Here is a 25,279-nt window from a genome sequence, read left to right on the forward strand (position 1 = left end):
CCCCTCAAACACTGGAGGGAGGGTAGGGGAAGGGACCTGGGGGGCCCCCAAAGTTAGAAAGTTATGCCAACATTCCTAAACTCTATTGAAGCCAAAGCAACAGGAGCAAACAGCCTTTTTCCTTTTCCCAGGAGCTGAAGCCAGGAGGCTGCGCATCCAAGATATACTAGAAGGCAACTCAGTGCTCTCTATCTCCACCTGCTGGTTGAAAGATGTAATCCCACTAGTCTCTGGATTCATCTGCTGTTGATGACAAGGAATCTCTTTTTCCAGTGCAATAGGCGAGTCATTCTAGACATGTGGGACATACAAAAGCAGTCCCCAAAAGCTAGGGAGGGCTGAGTGCACCAGCCCGCAAAACCAAGGACCCAAAGTAGAGTCCTGCCACATCCACTCTATAAAATTTGGCAAACATGTGCAGTGTGGACCAAGCTGCTGCCCTACAAATCTCCTTGGGAGACTGCTCTGGCCTCAGCTCACGAAGCAGCCATACGTCTTGTGGAATGCGCTTTAACAGAAACAAAAGACTGTTTACCGGAAAGAATATAGGCTGACAAAATAGCCTGATGGATTCATCTGGAAATCATGGCCTTGGAAGTGCCCCATTAGTAGAATAAGTCAGCACAAACAGATGGTCAGAGAGACAAAACTCATTAGTGACTTCAAGGTAGCGCAACAGAACTCTTTGTATGTCCAACTTTCTCAAAATGCGGTCTTGCTTCTTTGAATCCGTAGATTGAAAAACAGGCAAACGCACTTCCTGATTAACATGGAATGCCGAGACCACTTTAGGCAGAAAAGAAAGAACCGTGCACACAAATCCCAGTCTCTGAGATTCCCAGGAAGGGCTCTCTACAAGAAAGAGCCTGTAGCTGCAAGTCACATATCGCCGAGGTTAACAGCGACCAGAAAAACTGTCTTGAGCGTTAAATCTAAGAGGTTTGTATCTTTTAGAGCAGGGGTGCCCACACTTTTTGGGCTTGCGAGCTACTTTTTAAATGACCAAGTCAAAATGATCTACCAACAATAAAATTTAAAAAAAACACAAAGCACACTGTATGCATAGAAAATGTTAATCATCATTCCTATTCCAGGGTTTTTCAAAGAGGTCAAAGCAGATGACTCTAAGCATTATCACCTCAGTAACAACCATACAAAAATAGACAAATATACCCCCTCCCTTTTTACTAAACCACGATAGCAGTTTTTAAGCGCAGGGAGCTGCGCTGAATGCCCAGCGCTGCTCTCGACACTCATAGGCTCCCTGCGCTAAAAACCTCTATTGCGGTTTAGTAAAAAGGGACCTTAGTGTAAAATATAGACAGCAGATATAAATTCAGACACATTTTGATCACTAAATTTAAAATAAAATCATTTTCCCTACCTTGTCTGGTGATTTCATGAGTCTCTGATTGCACTTTCTTCTTCTGACTGTGCATACAATCTTTCTTCCCTTCTTTTAGCCTGTATGCTTCTTCTCCTCCAGACCTCATTCCTTCCCCCCAACTTTTCCTTCCTCTTCCCTGCCCTTTCTTTCTCTCTGCCTCCCTTTCTTTTTTTTCTGTTTCTCTTCTTTCCTTCTGTCTCCCTGCCTGCCCTTTTTCTTTCTTTCTCCCTGCCCTCCCCCAAGCCACTGCCACTGCCATTACCATCGGGGACCAGGACCCAAACGCCACCAATAACAGGCCCCAAGCTCTCCCTGCTTCGGCCAACCAGCATTCCTCTCCCCGACGTCAATTCTGCCGTCGGGAAGAGGAAGGCTGATCAGCCCAAGATCGTGATCAACCTATTGGGGGAAATGCTGCCGGGTCCTGCCTTCGCGGAAACAGAAAGTAGGCAGGACCCGGCAGGAACAAGAACAAATGCTTCACTAATCTGTCTCCCGCATTAGCCCGTAGCGAACGCTTGCTTCAGGGCTCTCAACATGTGCGTGCCGGCTTCCCTTCTCCCCCCCCCCCCTCCCCGGACATAACTTCCGGTTTCGGAGAGAAGAGAAGCCTGCACGCACACGTTAGAGCCCGGAGCATAAGTTCGCTAGGGATTGAAATCTCCAAGCCGGTTTTTTGGTTTTTTTTTTTAATGTTCAGCAGCGGCAGATGACAGCTGGGCGGACCGCCCAGCTAAAAGGCCCTAGGGACAACACTGGAGAGGAAGGCTGATCGGCCCGTAGATCAGGACGGCAACACGAGTGCGATCGACTCGAGTTGCCTTCCTGAGCTACTGGTCGATCGCGATCGACGCGTTGGGCACCCCTGTTTTAGAGGCTCAAAAGGAGCCTTGGCAAGGCTAGACAGAACCAAATTAAGATCAAAAAGGGATTGGTGGTTTGATATGTGGTCTAACATAGAACACCTTTCAGAAATCTAGCCACATCAGAGTGAGATGCAAGTGTAGGATAACAATCTTGGACAATGAAACAAGAGAGCCCAGCGACTTGGTCTTGAAGGGAAGCCACAGTGAGGTCCTTGTCAAGGCCTACCTGGCGAAAAGCTAGTACCACTGAAATAGGAGCGGAATATGGCTCCACTCTTTCCTGGTCGCACCAATGCGGAAAGATCTTCCAGACCTTACAGTAGGCAGATACAGTAGATGACTTCTTAGATATGAGAAGATTATCACTGACTACATCAGAATATCCTTTGCACTCTAAATGCTTTGTGCTCAATAGCCATGCTGTAACAGCAAAGCGATTCGGATCCTCCAGACCGAACCCTTAGAAGGTCTGGATAGGGGTGCAACCAAAGACTGTGACCTATGCGAAGACGCACCAGATCTGTGTACCACAAGTTTCTGAGGCAAATCTGGAGCCACCAGAATAACTCTTCCCTGATGGACTGCAATCTGTCGAATGACTCGCCCTATCATGTGCCAGGGAGAAAAAACATACAGTAGAACTCCCTGTGGCCATGGCTATACTAGAGCATCGAGACCCTCATGTCCAGGCTTGGATCTTCAACTGATCTACCTTCTTGCTCTTTGCAGTTGCCATGAGGCTGACCACCAGCACTATGACTTGGAATGCTGTGGAGAATAGACCTCACGCACATAGATCTAAGGTAGGGATCTCAAAGTCCCTCCTTGAGGGCCGCAATCCAGTTGCGTTTTCAGGATTTCCCCAATGAACATGCATTGAAAGCAGTGCATGCACATAGATCTCATGCATATTCATTGAGGAAATCCTGAAAACCTGACTGGATTGCGGCCCTCAAGGAGGGACTTTGAGACCCCTGATCTAAGGTCTGTCTGCCTGTTGAGGAATTCTATCTGAACATTGTCAGCTCCTGCCACATGCGCTGCTGGAAGTGACATTCCACTCAGTGAAAGAGCAAGTGAGCTTCCAGAGCCAGTGATGCACTTTTGGTTCCTTCCTGGTAATTGACATATGCCACCGTCGTTGCATTGTTGGAGAAGACCCTGACCACTTGGCCCTCCAGAGTCTTCTATAATTTCACCAGAGCCAAACGAATAGCCCTCACTTCCAACCTGTTGATTAACCATTTCTTTTGGGACAGCATCTAACACCCCTGAATGGGACGATTGCAAGAACACCCCAGTCCTGAAGACTGACATCTGTCGTCACAATCATCCAGGAAGCAATCCGCAGTGGCATACCCTTGGAAAGTGCCTGTGGAAGAAGCCACCAAATCATGCTGGCCAGGGCTTTGAGTCCAAGGAAGAGGCGTCTGCAATACTGCTGTCTGTGGAGCCCAGCGCGGAAGCAACGCATGCTGAAGAGGATGCATGTGTGCCCTTGCCCAAGGAACCACATCAATCATGGCCACCATGGACCCCAGGACCTGGAGATAATACCACAGTGAGGATCTGCTTTGATCAAGAGGCAAGTAATCAGAGTACAGCTTATCTGTGTGCCTCAGGAAGATAAGACGAAGCCCGCTGCCATGTCGAACAAGAGCCCCAGGTATTCCAAGGACTGCATCTGGGTCAATTTGCTTTTCCTGTAATTCATAATTCAACCCTGGTCTTTCAGGACCCAGATCACCTGATCCACCATGTGCCGACCCTCGGATAACGAGGGGGCTTTGATCAGTCAATCATCCAAGTATGGGTGGATCTACAGACCAATTTTCCTTAAATGCGCTGCTACCAGGCCTAAGGGTAGAGCTGAAAATTTGTAACGATTTTCCAAACATGAAACCTGAGGAATTTGCAGTGCACCAGAAAAATTGGAATATGCAAATAAACCTCTGTGAGATCCAGAGAGGCCAGGAACTCTCCCAGGGCCACCACTGCTAAAACAGACCTCACTGTCTCCCTGTAAAAGCGCAGGAACTTGAGCACTGCATAAGATCCAGGATTGGTCTCCAATTGCCTTAGCTTTTCTTTGGCACGATAAAGTATATGGAATATCTGCCCAAGCTCAAGCCGGAATATCCAACAATCTTTTACAGTGGTCTGCACTTTGTTTGCTTTGTTCGTGCGCCCTGCAGGAGAGTCTACAAACCAATCTGTCTGAGGCCGGGCAAATTCCAGCTTGTAGCCGGACTAAATAATGTCCAGAACCCACTGGTCGGAGATCTGCACCCAGGCCTGCAGGAATGCTGAGGATCTGCCTCCAATATGTAGAGACCTCCCTCGGACTGGCGGCATTGCGCCTTTTTGGCAGAGGGAGCCAAATGGGAGGCAAAAGGCTGGTTATGCCTGGAGCCTGAGAACTGCTGCTTGTAGTCCTGGGAAATCTCTGAGATGTGCAGCTTGAATAATGATGGGAATACCTGGAGTCACAAAAATTAGAGCACCCCGAACCTCTAAAGGTTCTGGGTCTCTTGTCAGGCAGAGTCTTAGGGCAATGGTCCACTACAGACTTTATGGGGTCATCCAGGCCTTTGCCAAATAGTAACTGACCCTTAAAAGGGAGCCGTGCAAGAGTAACTTTAGAAGTGGAATCACCAGCCCATTGTCTGATCCAAAGCATTCTGTAAGCAGAAATCAAATACATTGACACCTTACCCCCCAAGACCTGCATAAGGTCATACAAAGCATCAGCAACATAATCTACTCCAGCTAAAAGAAGCTGAGGAGGTTCCACAGCCTCACTTTCCAGAGTATGCAGCCAGAACAAGCAAGCATACATGACAAAGGATGCCACTGAGGCAGCTTTGACTCCAAACCTGCTGCCTCAAAGAGTCTTCTGAGAACCACATCCATGTGGTGGTCCTGCATGTCTTTAAACACTACATCACCCTCACTGGGAAGAGATGAGGCTTAGTGACTTGCGCAACCAGAATCCACCTTAGGCTGAGTAAACAGCTGCTGACACTCCTGTAGCAAAGGGTAACATACATAGTAATATAGTAAATGATGGCAAATAAAGACCCAAATGGTCCATCTAGTCTGCCTAACTGTACACTTTCTATAAATTAATGATTTAATTTAAATTGTCCTTTTTCTTAGATATTTCTGGGCCAGAAACTAGAAAATGGCATGGTACAGATGGGACCTAGCTCTCACCATTTTAAGAGCGCCTTCAGGAGAGTCCCACTGCTCAGAGATCAGAAAGCTCATATCAGGATGCCAAGGAAATTCAGAAGACTGAGCTCATACTCCACACAGGAGAGAGGAAGGAAGAGCTGGCTGAGTGACAGAAACTGGTCAGATTTCCCAGACACACAATGGCTTGACTTAGACAAACTCTACAAAAAATACAAATCATGTAGCCTGCAACCTCAACGACTGTCCCACATACCTGTTAAAAGTCGCCAGCATCATATTCCGCACCCACCTCATGTGGTGGATTAGTTACATGTTCACAGAGCGCCAATTTCCACAAGAACTCCCCAAAATCATCATAATTCCTATTCTGAAAGACCCAAAGGGAGCAACAGATCAGCCATCCAATTACAGACCTATAGCCTCAATACTGCTACACGTCAAACTAATGGAAGGCCTCGTAACAAAACTTCTTACTGAATACTTAGAAACCCACAACATACTCTACCTCTCACAATCAGAGGTAACTACAGCACAGAAACACTACTAGTCTCTCTCCTAGACACAGCCAAACAACACATAAACAAAGGAAAAAAAAAAAAAAGACGATACTCATACAACTCGATCTCACAACGGCATTCGACCTAGAAGATCACGACATCCAATTACAAACACTGGAGGCAACAGGAGTCACAGGCAGAGTCTATAATTAGGATTCCTCTGCTCAAGAAGATACAGAGTAAAAGCAAACAATGAACAACCAGAATCCTGAACTAACCCTTGCGGAGTCCCCCATGGCTCCCCACTATCAACAACACTCTTCAACCTTTACATAGCCACACTTGGCACATGCTTAGGCAAACTACACAGAACGTCATACAGCTACGCAGATGATATCACCATCCTCCTGCCTTTCAACCAAACCACACCCAACACAACGAACAAACTACACATTGCACTAGAAACAGTGTCAAAATGGATGAGAGACCATAAATTAAAACTGAACCAAGACAAAACAAAATTCTTACTTCTAGAAAGAAACAAAACCTCAAATAAAACAAACCTAGAAATAAACTCCATCACATATCCCCTACAACCCAACCTAAAACTGCTGGGAATAATGATAAACAAAGGCTGCACCATGCAACTTCAAATCAGCAAAACGGTTCAGAAGGCATTCGCAACCATGCACAACTTAAGACAAATCTGAAAATACTTCAACAACGAACAATTCAAACTCATAGTACAAGCACTAATCCTAGGACTCCTGAAACATACTTTACCTGTCATGCCCTGCCAACATGCTAAAACAATTACAAACAGTCCAAAATACAGCCCTAAGACTAATATACTCGCTGAAAAAATACAACCACATTACCTCAGCTTTCCAAGACTCACACTGGCTCCCAGTACAAGCATGCATACAACACAAATTCTACTGCACCCTATTCAAAGCCCTAAATGGAAATGGATCAAGCTATCTGAACAACCGCCTAATCAGGAAAAACACATCCAAACCAAGGAGAACTCAAGCACACTTTACCCACCCCCTAATCAAAGGCATGCAAAGCAAAAAAATGTATGACTAGCCACCAGAGAATGCGAAAATAGACCGCCACCTCTCAAATCTGCTGACCATGACACTCAACTACAAAATAGAGAATGACACGGGGAGCGATCCCCGCAGGCAGCTGCGGCGTGGCTGCGGTTTGGCTGCGGGTTATGGAGACTCCAAAGCCAAATCACCGCAGACACGGGGACAAAAGTTTTCACCGCCCGCAAAAACGGTGAAAAGATTTGTCCCCGCAGGCCAATGTGCCCCCTTCTAGGAACCGCTATTTACCTGTGTTTCACCGTGCTCCTCTTTTGTCAGATCAACCCTTCCTGCCAATAGAACCCGCCCCCCCCCCCCGACGATCGCCGGCAGGAAGGTGCTCAGCCCTTCATGCCGACAGAACCAGCCCTCCCCAACGATCGCGGCAGGAGGGTACCCATCCCCTCCTGCCGGACCCTCCCCCAACAAACCCCGCCATCCCGAAACACCACCCTTAGTCTTACTTTCCAAGTTGGACCGGACAGCTCCTCGCTCGTCTGGCCAGCAGGCCTGCCTCCGTCCAAATGAAGCGGGCCCGCCCCTCCCCTCCCCTGCCTAACCCACAGGATCCTAGGGCCTGATTGGCCCAAGCACCTAAGGCCCCTCCTATAGCGGGAGTGGCTTTAGGTGCCTAGACCAATCAGGCCCTAGGATCCTGTGGGTTGGGCAGGGTAGGGGCGGGCCCGCCTCATTTGGACGGAGGCAAGCCTGCTGGCCATACGTGTGAGGAGCCGTCCGGTCCAACTTGGAAAGTAAGACTAAGGGGGTTCCGGGGTGGGAGGGTTCGTTGGGGGGGGGTCCAGCAGGAGGGGTTGGGTACCCTCCTGCCGGCGATCTTAGGGGAGGCCATTGGGAGGACCGGCAGGAGGGGTTGGGTACCCTTCTGCTGCGATTGTCGGGAGGGCCGTTGGGGGGGGTCTACAGGAGGGGTTGGGTGCCCTCCTGCCGTGATCGCTGGGGGGAGGGGAGACTTGCAGCCGTAGCCGCGGTCACTATGCTAATCACGGCAGGGAGATCTTTGCCGCGATTAGGTACAGCGGCCGCGTCTACTTACCATGTAGGCTAACATTGTAAGCATTTAAAGTACATGTCGTGTTTGTTTTTGCATTGCTAGCCCCAGGGGTGGTGGAAGATTAGTGATTGAAAAATTGTATGAAAAATAACTATTTTAAATTTAGTGATCAAAATGTGTCAGTTTTGAGAATTTATATTAATTAATTTTTTCTCTGCGTGTTTTGTTTTTGTATCGTTATTAACTAATATTTAACTAAGTTTTAAAGTTTTAAAGAATGTTTCCTTTATACGTAAATAAAGAAAAGTATATAAAATCGTACCCGTTTGAGGCTTTTATGTATGCAGCGGTGACGGTGACGGGGCGGTGAATGGGGTTGCAGTGGTGGTGACGGGGCGGTGAATGGGGTGGCAGTGGCGGTGACGGGGCGGTGAAGGGAATGGCGGTGACGGGGCGGTGCAGAGGATGGTGAGACGGGGACGGGGCGGTGACGGGGACCAATTTTTTCACCGTGTCATTCTCTACTACAAAACATTCAGGAAAGAACTGAAAACCATACTATTCAAGAAATTTGTCAAATGATCTAACCAAACTGTATCGACCCTTCCCAGATCCCGACGCAAACTATAGCTATCAACCTTGTAATCTCCCTGGGAATGCTCAGGCTAATTTCTTGTTGTAAACCGCCTAGAATTGAAAGGTATTGACGGGGTGCAAGACACCAAAGTAATGTAATGCAAATTCAATTCTTGCAGAGACTCCGAAATGAGATCAGGCAAAGCAGCTGACTTAGAATCATGGAATTGTCCATGGTTTGAAAGCCACAGAAGGATCCGAAGATCCAGCATATTGGCTCAGGTCCCCTGCCACGAGAATCCCTGGAAAATAAGGGGTCAGTTAACTGAACATCATGAGTATCACCCAAATCAGGGTCAGCTAGCTCAGGGATAGTGGCTTTGCCTCCTTGGGCACGTCCTCTTCTCAGTCAGCCGCTGAGACAAGTTCCTGCACATTCCCACTCCGCTTTGAAGGCACAGCTATCCTCAAAAGTATTCCACAAATATTTCATAAATTCAGAGAAGGCCTCCGGACCCTGAGAAGCAGAGTCACCTTAGACGACTTAACCTTGCATTTCTTGGGCTGCGGGGCATCTGTCCTTTCACATGAAACCTTCAGTCTTTCCGAGCCCAGAAAAAAGAAACAACTGCCTGTTTTATCACCTGCTTAAGAAAGGAGATAGGCTAAATGTTGTGCACCTGTGGTACATGGCGCAAGGACGCTCTGGGGGTGCTAAATTTGTGCATTCTTGGCATGAATTAGGTGAAGAGCCCAAGGACTCTATCCCAACAGGTTTGAGGCATAAATTTGCAGTTTTGGAAGTGCAGGGAACTCGAAGCGGACATCCTTGTCCTCCTTGAGTCCGATTTGAACCTCACCAACCTGTCTAAGAACATATCCTCTTGTATAATGAGCCTACAATCCTGGGCCCACACTGTGCAAATGAAATTGAACGAGTCCAAAACAAGACTTCTTTGGCTCGGCCCAAAACTAGACCACCAACCCACCTCCATCCCACTACCCTCTGGCTCCTCTCTGCAGCTTGAGTTCTTGAGCAATGTCTTGGGCGTCATCATTGATTCCACATTGTCCTTCAATGACCACCTCCAATCCTTGGTAAAAAAATGCTTTTTCAGCCTTCACATGCTGAGGAAAGTTAGATCCTGTTTCCATCAAAAACATTTTACCCTCCTTGTCCAATCCATCATCCTTTCCAGATTGGACCATTGCAACTCTATTTACTTAAGCCTAACTAAGAAAAACCTCCACAGACTTCAGCGGATTCAGAATGTCACGGCCAAGCTCATCTTCGCTAAAAGTAAATTTGACCATATTTCCCCGCTCCTGACCAAGCTTCACTGGCTTCCGATAATCGCCAGGGTCCACTACAAATGCGCCTGTTTAGCTTTCAAAATCCTACACGGTATCCTCCCTCCCTTCATCCCTCTTTCTTGGAATTCCTCAAACCCTAATACCACAAGATCCTCCCACAAATTAAAACTATTCTTCCCCTCGCTAAAAGGCATTTCCCACACAGGAAAGCTAGGAACCTCCCTCCCCTTCAAAATCACTGAGCTCTGGAACAACCTTACCTCCCCTTTTTGGAACTTGAGCTCTCTCCAAGTTTTCCGCAAACATCTGAAAACCTGGCTTTTCTCAAAAATGTAAGCCTCTCTCCAACCTAAGTATCAAAAACTCATATATCTGGCATCCCCAAAACTCTTATATCTGGCATCCCAAGTCCTCTACACACTTCTACCTCTAACCCTTTGTTGTAGTTCCTTCCTATTTCATCTACTGTAAACCGCGCCAAGCTCTACGAACGTGGAGATGATGCGGTATACAAACCCAAGGATTAGATTAGATTAGAAAAAAAGATTACTAAAATCCAAGATGGCCACTGCTAAGAAATTTGCAGCAACATCGAAATTTTTTCACACTTAGCAAAGCTTAAAAATGGCGATTTTAGGATTTTCTAGGTGGGGGAACACAGGGGGAAATGCAGAAACCTTTAAAACTGTGAAATTCAGGTCCCCTCCCCCCCATCTACCTCACAGGCTGTAACAGCCTTACTCACTGTGATCTGTGCTGGGAATGTGCTGCAGCCTGCCTCAGCTCTCTTACAGTAGCTGGAATCAAAAGAATCACTGACACATGCTAGGAATGCCTCCGGATGCTGATCTTCGGGCTGCCAGTCAGATACCGTGCCTGACTGTACCCACTCACCCGGTAGACAGGATACGATAAGGATTTGTGTGGCCGCCAAAAAACCCAACACAGCTGACACCCTGCAAGACACTGCTGAGCATCCTAAGGATGCCTAACAGCCTGTGCTAGAACCCCTGCTAAACATTAAGTGAGAACAAAGCGGGGACAGCCCCGAGCTTCAAAGATACTAAAGCAGACTGGCTAACAGGTACCACCAAGGATTGGCCTGTCAGCTGCAGACTAAAGTCTGCTTCTTCTCTATGCAGGCAGAGCTGGAGAATGTGCTTGAGAACAAAGAAAACCCCCGAAGAAAATAAGAAAAAGGGGAGAGAACACTCCTTCAGGCTTGCCTGCAGAAAAGCAAAACTACAGGTGACAGTAGAGCTTCCAGTGAAGTAAAGGAGAGTCACAGAAAAAGCTGGAGTGGATTCCTTCTGCAGACGGCTCGCAAACATTGAGATAACCTACACGTCTAGAATGACTCACTTATTGTACTGGAAATATACTGTAGTTTCATATTATAAATCAAAACGCTGATAATTTTATCATATAGAAAAACGTTCCAAATGCATAGCAATCTCTACTAAAAAGCGAGTGATCAAAAACAGTGGGTAAACCAAAAAGATGCTATTGTCACGTCCCTAGGAGAGGGAAATAAGCCCCCATATACAAGAACATAGCAATTATATGAGTTATGCTATTTATTGCACTTGTGTTTCTCTAGATAACGATACAACCAATAACAAGGTCAGCAACTTTATCGAATGACTCATCTACGGGAAGAAACCTTTATTTACAAGAATTTGTTTCCTTCATCGCCTGAAACTTTAATGTACTTCATTATCTTTATTTATAATTAGCTTTGGTGAAAGTCTAAGGTTAGAAAGTTAAATTATGCGTGGGAAAAAGGGCCAACAAAAAGCAGCATTCTTTTATCACAGAAAGAGAAGCAAGACAGAAAGGACAAGTGGGGGGGGGGATCGACAGTTCTCCACACCTTATATTTGTCTTACCCAAGATAATTAACGTAAGCATAACGGCATATAAAGGACATTCATAGCATCCCTTGTTTGTGGAAAAAGATAAAAGGGGGGGGGGAGAAGGATTCATGCAAAGATCCAAAAATAAAAGAGCAATTATGATGTTTAATCAACTAAATCCAACTTTTCCATCTTATTTACAATTAAAACAAAAAAAGACAAAACAACCTAGAGACCACTGCTGTTGCTAGCCCGCCGCCATTACTCCCTCATCCTCTTTCTGGCCAGTTCAAAGCTCTAATGAACCTCAAGGAAACTAAACCCCTTCACCAACGAACGTTTCGCGCAGCCCACGTTATACCCATCCACCACATAAAGAAGTTCGCTGCTCTTTTCTGCCAACAATAAAGAATCTCTAGCTAAAAAGGCAACCAACTTTTTTAGCGGGTGTACAACCGCGGGAATGTTCTTTTTAAAAGGTAAAGAAGGGGCGTGTCTAGGTAAAAAGGGAAGGAGAAAAACGAAAGCGTAGGGATATGGTCTTTCACCGCGCGCCGTCAGGTAGCGTGCGACGCGGCGAAGCGCAATATACGTAAAGGGGAGTTGCTGTGTGGAGTAGGACGCTGCTTTCTGGTTGAGCTTATACGGCGACTCCATGTTAACTTTCCTCTGGTCCTATTGATAACATATTTTGCACGTATTTGGGATTAACGATGCCGGGCATGATGGAAAAAGGGTCGGAGTTCCTAGGCAAAGGGCGCTCAAACGGTACGAAAAGTCCTTCGACCGCCTCGAACGGGCACTACTCGGAGGAGAGCGGCAGCGACGACGAGCACGGTGGTAGCCTCGAACTTTATTGTATAAGCTGTAGTGCTGCATTAAAAAAAAATATTTTGCATGGTTTTGACGGGGGAAAAGAAGGCTGTATAATTATGTTCAGTGTTTTCTATTACAGATGTTGGAATGAGAGTGGGAGCGGATTACCAAGCTCGTATTCCGGATTATGATCCTGGTAAATATTTTCTACCTGATGTTTGCAGCCATGATAGCCTCGAAGCTCTCCAATAATAAGCTGATTGTAAGATATTTGTAAATAATATAAAAACGCCATGTTCGAGAGGCATATTGTGTTTATTTAATGCTTTTGTTTACCTCTATTGTATTTTAGTGATAGCTGGCAATATGCTTTTATGTTATAAATCAAGGGACATAAGGAAAGAGTCGGAATTAAAAAGAAAATTGTGAACTAAGGAAAAAAACCGTGGTATCCTATGGTTCTTTAGGCGGTGGAGGATTTTCTGCACCATTCAGAAAGGAAATTGAAAATAGAACAAGATATTAATGTTCTGTTTGGAGAACTTCATGTAAGCTATTAAATGCTTGGTAGGCTGTGTGAACATCTGTGGTTAATAAAGGGATATAATTTAGTAGTTTATAATGTTGGTTTTAAAAAAATGAATAGTTCCCGTAGTAATATTCTGCACACAGAGCTAGTGCATTATCCTTCATGGAAAGTGGAGATAGTAGAAAAAAAATATTTTTTATTAGGGTGGCATGTTAATTTTTGCATAGCGTATCTGCTTTGCTGTCATCCACATCTGGTTTTGCTTTCAGCTAACTGGGTTGAAAAAGTTGATCACATGAAAGGTGTTTATAATAAATAATGTAGGAAGGGTACATGTGGATGGATTGTTGTAATTTTTTGATGGAGCAAAAAAAAAAAGACTAGGGGGACTCTCAATGAAGTTACAAGGAGATTCTTTTAAGATCAATAGGAGAAAATATTTTTTTTCATTCAGAAAATAATTAAGCTCTGGAACACATTGCCACAGGATGTTGTAGGAAAAGTGATTAACTTAGCAGGTTTTAAAAAAGGTTTGGACAAGTTCCTTGTCTGTTTAGATCACAGGTGTCAAACTGAAGGCCCGCAGGCCAAATCCGGCCTGCTTGGCTGTTTTATGTGGCTCATAGTGTGATCAATGCGGTGTTTTCATTGCCGCCCCCGATATTATCTTCTGGCTGGCTCCCTCCTCCTCATTGCTGCAGTGCACAGCGGCTCTTACTTGTGTTCTGTGCTTGAATTGGAAGACTTCTCTCTGACGTCACAACGTCGAAGGGAAGACTTCCGGATGAGGCGCGGGATGCGGCTTTGTGCACAATGCGGCAGTGAGGAAGAGGGAGCTGGCCAGAAGATAACACCAGGGGCAGCAATGAAAACACGTATCGCACTGTGGGCATCATAAAATGGTCAGATGGGAGCTAGCCCGAAGGTAAGACACCTGCCAGAAGGAGGCACCTAGTTGAGACACAGCATGGAGGGAGGGAGACAAAGGTAGGGGGAATGATTTTTTTTTTCCAATTTAGTGATTGAATTGTGTCAATTTTGAGAATTTACATCTGCTGTCTATATTTTGCACTGTTTAGGAAGAAATGCATTTGTTTCTGTTTCTCTTGGGTTGTACTGCATGCAGAGTCTTGGTAAAAAGGCAAGTTAAACGATGTAGTCTCTCCCATCGAGGGCTATAGATTTAGGGCTCCTTTTACAAAAGTGCGTTGGCTGCTACCGCCTCCTCTTGAGAAGGTGGTAGTTTTTCAGGTAACGCACGCTATAGCGCGCGCTAATCCGGTGCATGCGCTAAAAACGCTAGCGCACCTTTGTAAAAGGAGCCCTTAGTCTAGCAAGTTTCCAGGGTTTTTTCTCATATTGTAGAAAAAAATAGTTTACAAAAAAACTGGAAACTCCTTGATGGAGTCTATAGTATTTTAACTTGCTGGGGTATACTCTCCCTCTGGAATTTGTTGCCAGAGGATGTGGTAAAAGCAGTTGTAGCTGGGTTTAAAAAGGGCGTTACTCAACACTAACTGGGCAGGAGAGGCTCATACTTGTTTAAATAGCACTGAGCAGATCAGTGTCGCTTAACTGGATAGGGCTGCTGAATATTAGATTTGACTGCAGTCGCACTATATGGCTAGTAATGGGGTGGTCTGGAAGCAGAATTGGGGGGTGGGGGACTTGGAGTTTATCCAGGCATTGCTGATAGGGCTGTTGTCTGGATAACTAACTGGTCAAACAGGACTGCATAAAAGGCAGTCTTAACTATGCCCAATTATTTATGCATGGGTCATTCCATGTCAATTAATCCTTTGGTCCTCACCTCTCCATTTTAGAAATTGATGATAATCTGTCAGAATGGAGACCAATATATAAGATGAAAAACCTGCAAAATGTCAGATTTTTATCTTCAATGTTTTGGTGTTTGTGGGGGGAGGGTTGTTTGTTTTTAAGGTAATCGGTATTTTATACTGCATGGGTTGGCACAGTTCGTGGCTGACCAAGTTTGGGCACATTTTAGGTCTTAACTCTGCGATTAAATTTTCTTCAGTTGTGAAATTTGCACTACTTATTCTGAATTTTGTGTAGATTCAGAAACTGCAACCCATTTTGAGCTGGGACACTTTTCTGAGGGATTTTATTCAATCTTTTGTAAAAGAATGCCACTTTCAGCAATTACTGTGCCAAAGATATTAAAGGAAAAGATTTCATATTTTACCTTTTAGTGGCACTGGTTAAAATGAACATGTTAATTTTTGTTCTCTAGTTTTCTTGACAGGCCTCTCACATTGTCATACTCTGCAAGTCTACTTTGAAGGTAGTTTTCATTATGCAAGACGGGTGGTACAGAAATGATTTTTAAATCATTAGAACAGGGGTGCCCACTCTTTTTGGGCTTGTGAGCTACTTTTAAAATGACCAAGTCAAAATGATCTACCAACAATAAAATTTTAGAAAACACAAAGCACACTGTACGCAGAAAAAATGTTAATTATAATTTATATTCCGGAATTTTTTTCAAAGAGATCAAGGCAGATGACTTTATGCAATGTCACCTCAGTAACAACTATACAAAAATAGACAAATATTACCCCCTCCCTTTTTACTAAACCGCAATATCGGTTTTTAGCGCAGGGAGCTGCGCTGAATGTCCTGCGCTGCTCTCGATGCTCATAGGCTCCCTGCGCTAAAAACCGCTATTGCAGTTTAGTAAAAAGGGGCCATAGTGCAAAATATAGACAGCAGATATAAATTCTCAAAACAGCCACATTTTGATCACTAAATTGAAAATAAAATCATTTTTCCTACCTTTGTTGTCTGGTCATTATTCAAATCATTTTGGTCCCAGGCTCTGGTTGTCGTCTGATAACTCACTTGCCAGGGTCTCCTGCCTAATTGTTGTTTTCTTCTTTCTCTGTGCTAACCATCCATCTTCCATCTCTATCCTTCCCTTCCTTCCCCCGGAAGTATGGCATCTTTCCTTTTTTTTCATCTCCATCCACAGATCCACCTTTTCTCAACTACCCTTTCATCCAGCATCTCTCCCTTCTTCCCCACCACCCCAGGGTCCATTATCTCTCCCTTTCTTTTCCCAACTACCCTCCTATCCAGTATGTGTATCGCCCCTCCATACCATCCCTTGTGTCCAACTTCTTCCCTTCTGTTCCTTCCCTCCCTAAATCCCATTGTCCACCATATCTCTCCCTCTCCTCTGTTTTTAGACCCATTATTTCTTCTCCACAAAGTCTGGCATATGTACGTCTTTTTGAACCCCTCCTTCCCTCCCTCCCTCCATGTACTTCTACACCAGGGCCCTCCCCCCCTGAAGGCCTACACCGTCCCCCCCTGAAGGTCTGCACCCCCACCCCTGAAGGCCTGCCTGTCTCTCCCTGACCTCCCGCACATCCATTTACCTAATTCCAACAGCGAACAGCCTGCAGAGAGGATCGCCGGTACTTTAGTGATCCTTGCAGGTTGCCATAGGCCTCAGGAGCTGTCTTCCCTCTATTGCGGTCCCGCCCCTCCTCTGAGTCGGAAGCAGGATCGCAGTAGAGGGAAGACAACTCCTGAGGCCTATGGCAACCTGCAAGGATTGCTAAAGTACCAGTGATCCTCTATAGGCTGCACCATGCTGGAATTGGGTAAAGGGATGTGCAGGAGGCCAGGGGGAAAGCCAGACACCATAGCACTTTCCGACTGACCCTCCCCCCTCACTCTAAAGCAGGAGCAGCCGGCCAGCAAGAGGCAGTGCTGCCGATACTGCTTTAGGGGGTGAAGGGGGAGGGTCAGTCACTGAATCAGGAGGCTGAGTTTTGTGTTGTTGGGTTTTTTTTTTTGGGGGGGGGGTTAAATTGTATCGATTCACCCAAAGTGAATCGATTCGAATTAGGCAGCAGTATTCCCAACCTTGGCTCTTACCTCAACAGGCACTGCTTCTATCTCCTGTAGTAGGGCGCTAAGCTCCATTCCCCACCGACCTTCTAACCACGCCCAGCCAGCACTCTTATTGGCCGGCGTTCTTCAAGAGGCAGATTAATTACATGCCATTCAGGAGGGGAAAACAAGAGAAGGGAAACAGCATGGCTCCGTGATCGACTCAGGTTGCCTGAGCGATCGACTGGTCGATCGCGATCGATGTATTGGGCACCCCTGTATTAGAAAATGCAAGAAAAATAATTTCATGTAATGCCAGTTTCATTTTGCCTCTCTGATTTTATATGTTAATGTTATGAGCCAAAAGTCATCTTGTAGAACTGTATGTGCAAGCATACATAACTGCAAAAATTCTAGTATTGATTGCTTAAATTAACTGAACTTGTTTTATAAAGTGTTTATATAGTTATGATATTCATAATTTAGCTCTTTTAAAATATAAATCAGGCAAGCCTTTGCTGTAAAGTTCTCTCCCAGATTATTTTTTGCACAAAAGGTTCAAAATTTATTTTGTCTTAAGTTACACAGAACTGTAGGTCTGTCTACAGACTTTCAATAAATTCTAAAAAGAAAAATTGCCAGTTTAAGGTAAAACTAATGTTATAAACGATCCATGGGTAAAGAAATTATTACTAGTATCTTTGAAATTGATTTGGCAAGTAGGTCAAGGCAACAGTTTCTAGCCAATGAGAGCTTGACAAATACAAAATTCTGACCAATGAGATGCTTGTCAGATTCATCTGGCCAATGAGAAAAATTGGACAGAGGCCACAGGATTTCATTTCGGTTAGACTCCATATTTACTGTGTTCAACAGTGATAACACAGGGACAAAGTTTGTCTCCATGGACACTGTCCTAATCTGTACAAACATCAAACATTTGATTTTATATTTATATCATTTTATTAAAATATAAAAGGGACAATATTCTGTACAGCTGTTTGTAAATCACAAATAGAGCCTTCCATTTTTATCTGGTTTTGGTACAACTTTCCCAAAGATTTAGTTGACCCAGAGGAAACTAATCCATTCAAATCGATTCACCAAAGTGACTTGATGAATCGATTCGAATGAATCGGGCAGCACTACCGCGTACCTCCAATAAGTGACTTGGTAACGTGTGTTGAGAAACACTGTTGAGTCATGCCATGTCAAGTGGACCAGGAAACCACGCTTGACCCCCCCCCCCTTGAAATCCAACCAAATTTTACAGGGGTGTTGACTAGGGTCTCAAATGAAACTCTGCAAAAAATTTTGGATCTATCTCAATTTGATCAGGGGTGGTTGAACAAAAGCAATCGCTCCACTCCCATGTCTCGTGCGACCTAAAACGTCAACTTTGCTTAAGTACTGCAGCAGAAGGAAACTTACCTAGGAGTCTGAAATTTTGCATTTTGGTGCAACACCTTGGGGCAAGTTTCTGTGCCAAGTTTGAAATCTTTTGCGAACGTGCTTCTATTTCTACAGGTCATCAAATAGGCAAAAAAATTCATGATTGAAAATTTTTGGCAAAGTTTGGCTCCATACTGCTGCTGGTAGGTAAGTCAGCTGATGGTCCAACTTTACCAGCAGACATGTACCATGAGGCACTTCCATGATTTGCAATACGAGCCTTTACATGAAGTGAAGCTGAAGATATGACCATTCAAAAAAATATGGCTTTATGTATTTATGCAAATTTTTACTTTTTCAGATTCCAATATCTGTGTAGTTTTTTTTGGGGGGGGGGTTGTGTCATTTGAAAGAGCATTTTTTTTTTTTGCTACAGAAGCAATCCTGTTTCATCTTGGACCCGACCTTTCTTTGGTGAGAATTAAAGCTTCAAAGATAAGCATTAGTTGTATATGCGCACAAATGTTTAATATTGAAAAGACTATCAATGTTCAAAAAGTGTGTCTGGATCAATATAAGATTTTAATAACTTGTGATAAGTTCAAAAAGGACACCTCAGTCCCACCACTCCACCGCATGTAATAATTTCTATAGCGGGAAGCAAATTGTATATGCGCACAAATGTTTAATATTGAAAAGACTATCAATGTTCAAAAAGTGTGTCTGGATCAATATAAGATTTTAATAACTTGTGATAAGTTCAAAAAGGACACCTCAGTCCCACCACTCCACCGCATGTAATAATTTCTATAGCGGGAAGCAAATTGTATATGCGCACAAATGTTTAATATTGAAAAGACTATCAATGTTCAAAAAGTGTGTCTGGATCAATATAAGATTTTAATAACTTGTGATAAGTTCAAAAAGGACACCTCAGTCCCACCACTCCACCGCATGTAATAATTTCTATAGCGGGAAGCAAATTGTATATGCGCACAAATGTTTAATATTGAAAAGACTATCAATGTTCAAAAAGTGTGTCTGGATCAATATAAGATTTTAATAACTTGTGATAAGTTCAAAAAGGACACCTCAGTCCCACCACTCCACCGCATGTAATAATTTCTATAGCGGGAAGCAAATTATATATGCGCACAAATGTTTAATATTGAAAAGACTATCAATGTTCAAAAAGTGTGTCTGGATCAATATAAGATTTTAATAACTTGTGATAAGTTCAAAAAGGACACCTCAGTCCCACCACTCCACCGCATGTAATAATTTCTATAGCGGGAAGCAAATTGTGGTGCTTCATCATTGGCTGTCACTTTTTGTTTTTGCACTGTTGTTTTTTGTTATTTTTTTATATATATGTATATTTTCTTTTAAATTTTTTAATTTTTATATCTCAATAATTTAAAGAAATAAATATTTCCTTAACACCAAACATTCTCAGTGTCGTAGTGTATTAGTTTGAATGTTTGGTGTTAAGGAAATATTTATTTCTTTAAATTATTGAGATATAAAAATTAAAAAATTTAAAAGAAAATATACATATATATAAAAAAATAACAAAAAACAACAGTGCAAAAACAAAAAGTGACAGCCAATGATGAAGCACCACAATTTGCTTCCTGCTATAGAAATTATTACATGCGGTGGAGTGGTGGGGCTGAAGTGTCCTTTTTGAACTTATCACAAGTTATTAAAATCTTATATTGATCCAGACACACTTTTTGAACATTGATAGTGCTTTTGAACTGGATAAAATACTTACTTAAACCACATTGCCATTGTTTAAGCGAGCTAATATTGAAAAGAGGCATGTTTAACACAAACCATGTTGTATGCAAATGAACAAGGTACATGAAGTTTCACAATTAAGTTCAGATTCTTACTATTTTATGATCCCCTTCCCTGTATCCATGCATTTTCATATACTTACTGCCACTGGTCGTGAAGATTATGACAAGTGTATTATACACTGACCACATATTTATCAGTTATTGATCCATTGTCTGAAAGACATTCCCAATAGTCAGATAATACCATATAAATTTCTAAGCATTATTAAAGACAAAAAAGAAAAGTGCAAAAACCATACTTATTTAAATTGTGCATACGTACTGACAAAGATCGGGAAATCATATAAATTCAACTTTTAACTTGGTTTCTTGCGCATGGTTTTGAAAGTCTGGTCAATGTTTGCCAAAATAGCTTGTGGATACGAGTACTGTTTGCCTGATGAAATGGTCATAGGTGCATTAAGGCCTGCAATAATATGCTTTTCAGGGATCCAGCATATGTCTCTGTGGGGAGGCCAGTGAAATGACCGTGCAGGACCTTGTGGATGCAAAAAATTAACCAGGATGTCGCATTATTCTATTGAAATGTCACATACAGGACCAATCCATCAAGAATTGTCATATACGTAAGCTAAGTATTGTCCAGGTTGAAAACTGGATGCTTGAAAGGTTGGGAAATGTTCAGGATCAGACTCTAAGACATTGGCAATGAATGAGCTGGTGTCACTTGAAATTTTGTTAATGCAAATTGGTGATTTTCTCTTGTTCCAGCCACTGTGTGGCCCATACTAAACCTTTGCTCCTGAGCAGGTCTTATTACTTCAATATCTTCCTTAGCAATGAAGAAAAATTTGATTCGAGACAGATTTATTGCAGAATTCAAATAGATCCCTTGGTGTCAAAATTTGGTTATTGAGAGGGCGTTGTAAGCTGGCATGGGCAGCTAAACACTTGGCTGTTACCCCAATCCCATTACATGGAGATTTGCTATGGCAAGTGCCAAAGAAGTTCCACTCAGCAGTAATTTGAAAGTCAGTATCATGGCTGCAGAGGTTGATGAAATTCTTGAAGTTTTTATATTGCGTAGCAGAACCATCACTAAAGTAGTGAATATGGCTTAAGACAGGCAAAGGCTTCCTTTAAAAATGCATGAACAACAATATTATCGTGACACAAGTAGTCACTGATCATGCATAGGCTTTGGATATCGGAATTGCAGAAGTAGACAACGAAGGGGTGTAATGTTGCTTGGCTATTTTTCCAGTGAAACCGCTGTACTGCACCCTGAACGATGAAGGAATAATTTTCAGCGAAGCAAATCAAAACAATAGCATGCCCCTCCTTTATATTTGCTTTCAGTTCCTTCAGATAAGCACTTTGGTACTTGGAAATAAAATGGTGGCTGTCCAAATTAGAAATTTTTCCAATTAATTTGGAAATGAAGTCCTCTATGGATAACTATCGAGTTTCCAGTTAATCCACTGCTTAAATTCAGTGATATAATTTGGATCATGTTCACATATTCTTCACGTTGTCAGTTTGTGCTTGGTTTTGCAGCTCCCGATGGACAAAATCTCCCATGCGTTCGAAGTCTGTGCCTCTAAAGTTGAGGACTCTCGTCACTGTATTTGATTTAGAGAAACCCCACTTGAGGTTAAGCCATACCATGTTATTGTCGCTGGAGGCCAGCATATCGCCTACCGATACTTCTGTGACGCTGTCTCCGTTGGCGAGTACCAGGTCCAGTATCGCCTGGTTTCTAGTGGGCTCCAGTACCATTTGTTTGAGTCGTGCACCCTTTATGGAGGTTAATATTCTTCTACTGCCACAGGTAATCGCAGAGAGTGTGTTCCAATCTGCATCGGGCATGTTGAAGTCCCCTAGCAGAGCTGTGTCCCCACGCAAAGTGATGTTCTCTATATCTTCGATCAGTTCTATATCCTTGTCTTCCTGTTGTCTTGGAGGTCTATATACCACACCAAGGTATAGGCATTTTTCGTTCCCTCTGGCCAGGTTCACCCAGAGGGATTCCCCGGAGTATCTAACATCCGTGATTCTGGTAGTTTTGATGTTTTCTTTAATGTATAATGCTACCCCTCCTCCTAACTTGCCCTCTCTGTCTCGACGAAGCAGGTTGTAGCCCGGTATAACCATATCCCAGCCGTGCGAGTCCGTGAACCAGGTCTCAGATATTGCCACCACGTCTTGGTCTGCGTTCATTATTTGAGTCTCCAATTCCAGTATTTTGTTGCCCAAACTGTGTGCATTAACATACATAGCCATCCATACCTTATTGTTGTTAAGTCCCTGTGAAGAGATTCCCTTCTGATTTAGTGTGACTCCCAGTTTATCGTGTATAGTATGGGTACTTACCTTGGACTCGGAAGTGAGGTTGTGGCTCGCCACCTCAGGATAGTTTCTTACTGCTCTGGAATGTGAGTGGATACCCTCCCCCCAACTTACCTAGTTTAAAGCCCTACGAAGTAGGCGGGCTAGTCGATGTCCGAATACGTTTTTACCTCTCCTGGTCAGGTGGAGTCCGTCTGGTCCTTGTAGCGCCTCTCCATGGTCTAGGAATCCAAAATTCATCTCAATGCACCATCCGTGAAGCCACTCGTTAGTCCATTTGATACACTCTTCTTTGGCTTTGCCTTTGTCTCTTACTGGGAGGATCGATGAGAAGACCACCTGTGTTCCTATCTGCTTTAGCTTCTTACCCAGGGCTCCGAAGTCTTTGGGTATGTTCTCCGAGGTGCTCCTGGCAGTGTCATTTGTACCTACATGGATGAGAAGCATAGGGAAATGATCATGAGGTTTTAGAAGTTTATCTAGACAGGTGGTGACATCTCGGATCTTGGCTCCAGGGAGACAGCAGACCTCCCTTGAGTGCATATCTGGTCTGCAGATTGGTCCCTCAGTGCCCCGCAGCATGGAGTCCCCAATGACCACCATTCTACGCTCCTTCCGGGGAGGGGGGGGGGCTGAATCGTGCGCTCCTGAATTGAAGTTATGTGCTGGGTATCTTCCTAAGCCTCTTGTGGTACCTCCTCGGCGGTTCCATCTTGTAAGATCTGGAATCTGTTCCTCAGGGTGAGTTGTGGGGTCGATGTAGAACTTGTAGAATGTAGAACCTGGAATGGAGGGATCGGAAGCCTGCTCCTCAACCCCTTGTTTCTTCTGGTGCTTTTTTGACCACATGATCACCCCACTTCTGGTACCAAATATGTTCCGCCACTTATTTCTGTCAAATGGGATGATCAGTGACACTCAGAAAAGCACACAGACAATATAAATGCATAGACAATAACCCTTTATTATATAAAATAGAACAAATTTACCATGATCTCCAGCAACACCACTCCTCGCAATCAGGAATCTCTTTCAATTGATGGATGGGTAGATCACAGGACTTCCCCATAGTTGCAACAAGATGGATTCTGTTGGAAAATCCCGCTTCTTATATAGGGTGAGAACTGCTGAGTCCATGGTTATAAAAGCTGGATTTCTGCAGTAAACAGCTTCCCTAACTACGACTGTTCATGGTTTCGGCAATACCCAGGTTAAATTCGGTCAGGACTTGAGGAGACATGTCACGTAGCATGCAAAGTTTCAGTTACACCCTGGCCATAGGCATAACATCATATTTCCAGCTTCACTTGACTGTAAAAGCTCGTATTGCAAATCTTGGCAGTACCTCATGATATATGTCTGCTGGTAAAGTTGTACCCTCAGCTGACTTACCTACCAGCAGCAGTATGGAGCCAAACTTTGCCAAAAATTTTCATTTATGAATTTTTTGGCCTACTTTGCTGACCTGTAGTAATGGAAGCACATTCGCAAAAGATTTCAAACTTGGCACAGAAACTTGCCCCAAGGTGTTGTACCAAACTGCAAAATTTCAGACTCCTAGGTGGTTTCCTTCTGCCGCAGTACTTAAGCAAAGTTGGTGTTTTAGGTCGCACGAGGCATGGGAGTGGATCTAATCTAATCTAATCTAAACCTTAGGTTTGTATACCGCATCATCTCTACATTGCTTTTGTTCAACCACCCCTAGTTCCTGACCAAATTGAGATAGATCCAAAAAATTATGCAGAGTTTCATTTGAGACCCTAGGCAACACCCCTGTAAAATTTGGTTAGATTTCAAGGGATCGAGTGGGGACTGCTTTCAGTATTTTTCCACTTGACATGGAATGACCCTGTTGTAAAAGATGTCTAATACTATATAAGAAAAAATCTGCGGCTCCCCTATATGTCAGTCACGGCTCACCAGGGAGCTGTGACTCAGTTTTCGAACTGCTTCTTTAAATTAATCTGGTAACCAATAATGGGCAATGCATAAAGGGGTAATATGAACATTCTTGGACATGTTTCTCAGTATCTTAATTGCTGTGTTCTTTAGGGTTTGAAGTTTTTGAAATCTCTCCATTCAGACCTGTCATTGTGACATTTTGGCATAATCAAATTGTGCTAAAATAGGGCATGAGAAATCATTTTTGATCATTTCATATCTAAGAAGCTCTTTATAGTGTGTGACTTCTGCAGTATGATGTAGCACTTCTTGACCAGATTGTCCATATGGCCAGTAAATGACAGGTGCTCATCAATAAGTTTACCTAAGTATCGAAATGAACCCAGTATTGTAAGTTGTCTCCTAAATATATCAATTACGACCCTATATATCCAACAGGCCACTCTTTGCTCAACATTAAGAACCATTCTCTGTGTCAGCAACCAGCTTTGAATAGCCTTTAGGCATCCCTGAATTGGAATCAAATCCATACTACCCTGTTCCAAAGATCTGCAGACATATAAGAACTCACTCCAAATTGCACACCTACCAGATCTTGATTTTAGGCTGTGTCCTGGTAATCAAAGATTTTGTAATTTTTTTTTTTTTTTAATTTTTGTGTCTTTTCCAGAGTGACTAATTGCTTCTCTTTCCGAATTCCTTCACATCAAATTGTTTACCACTGTGATATCTAGCCTGGCCTGTAGGGCTTATTTGTGGAAGCTATACAAGGGTCTCTGACCTCTCTAAAGGCATCTCTTGTGAGCTAGGTTCATAATGGGTTTT

General features: G+C 43.7%; 1 protein-coding gene across 13 annotated transcripts in view; it reads left to right on the forward strand.

Moving 5' to 3' along the window:
* The first annotated feature begins 12,380 nt into the window (after positions 1 to 12,380).
* Positions 12,381 to 25,279, forward strand: part of RCOR3 (REST corepressor 3) — a 220,086-nt gene continuing 207,187 nt past the window's right edge. For 4 of the 13 annotated variants that reach the window (XM_033938109.1, XM_033938108.1, XM_033938114.1 and 1 more), the window contains exons 1-2: positions 12,384 to 12,640; positions 12,756 to 12,812. In XM_033938109.1, the coding sequence (XP_033794000.1) occupies positions 12,514 to 12,640; positions 12,756 to 12,812 (184 nt within the window). In that variant the 5' untranslated portion in view covers positions 12,384 to 12,513. Of the gene's footprint in view, positions 12,641 to 12,755; positions 12,813 to 25,279 lie in introns of all 13 variants that reach the window. The other 9 variants (XM_033938103.1, XM_033938105.1, XM_033938111.1 and 6 more) reach the window with 7 other exon arrangements.

This window comes from Geotrypetes seraphini, chromosome 3, assembly GCF_902459505.1.
Source record: "Geotrypetes seraphini chromosome 3, aGeoSer1.1, whole genome shotgun sequence".
In the NCBI taxonomy this organism is placed as follows: Eukaryota; Metazoa; Chordata; class Amphibia; order Gymnophiona; family Dermophiidae; genus Geotrypetes; species Geotrypetes seraphini.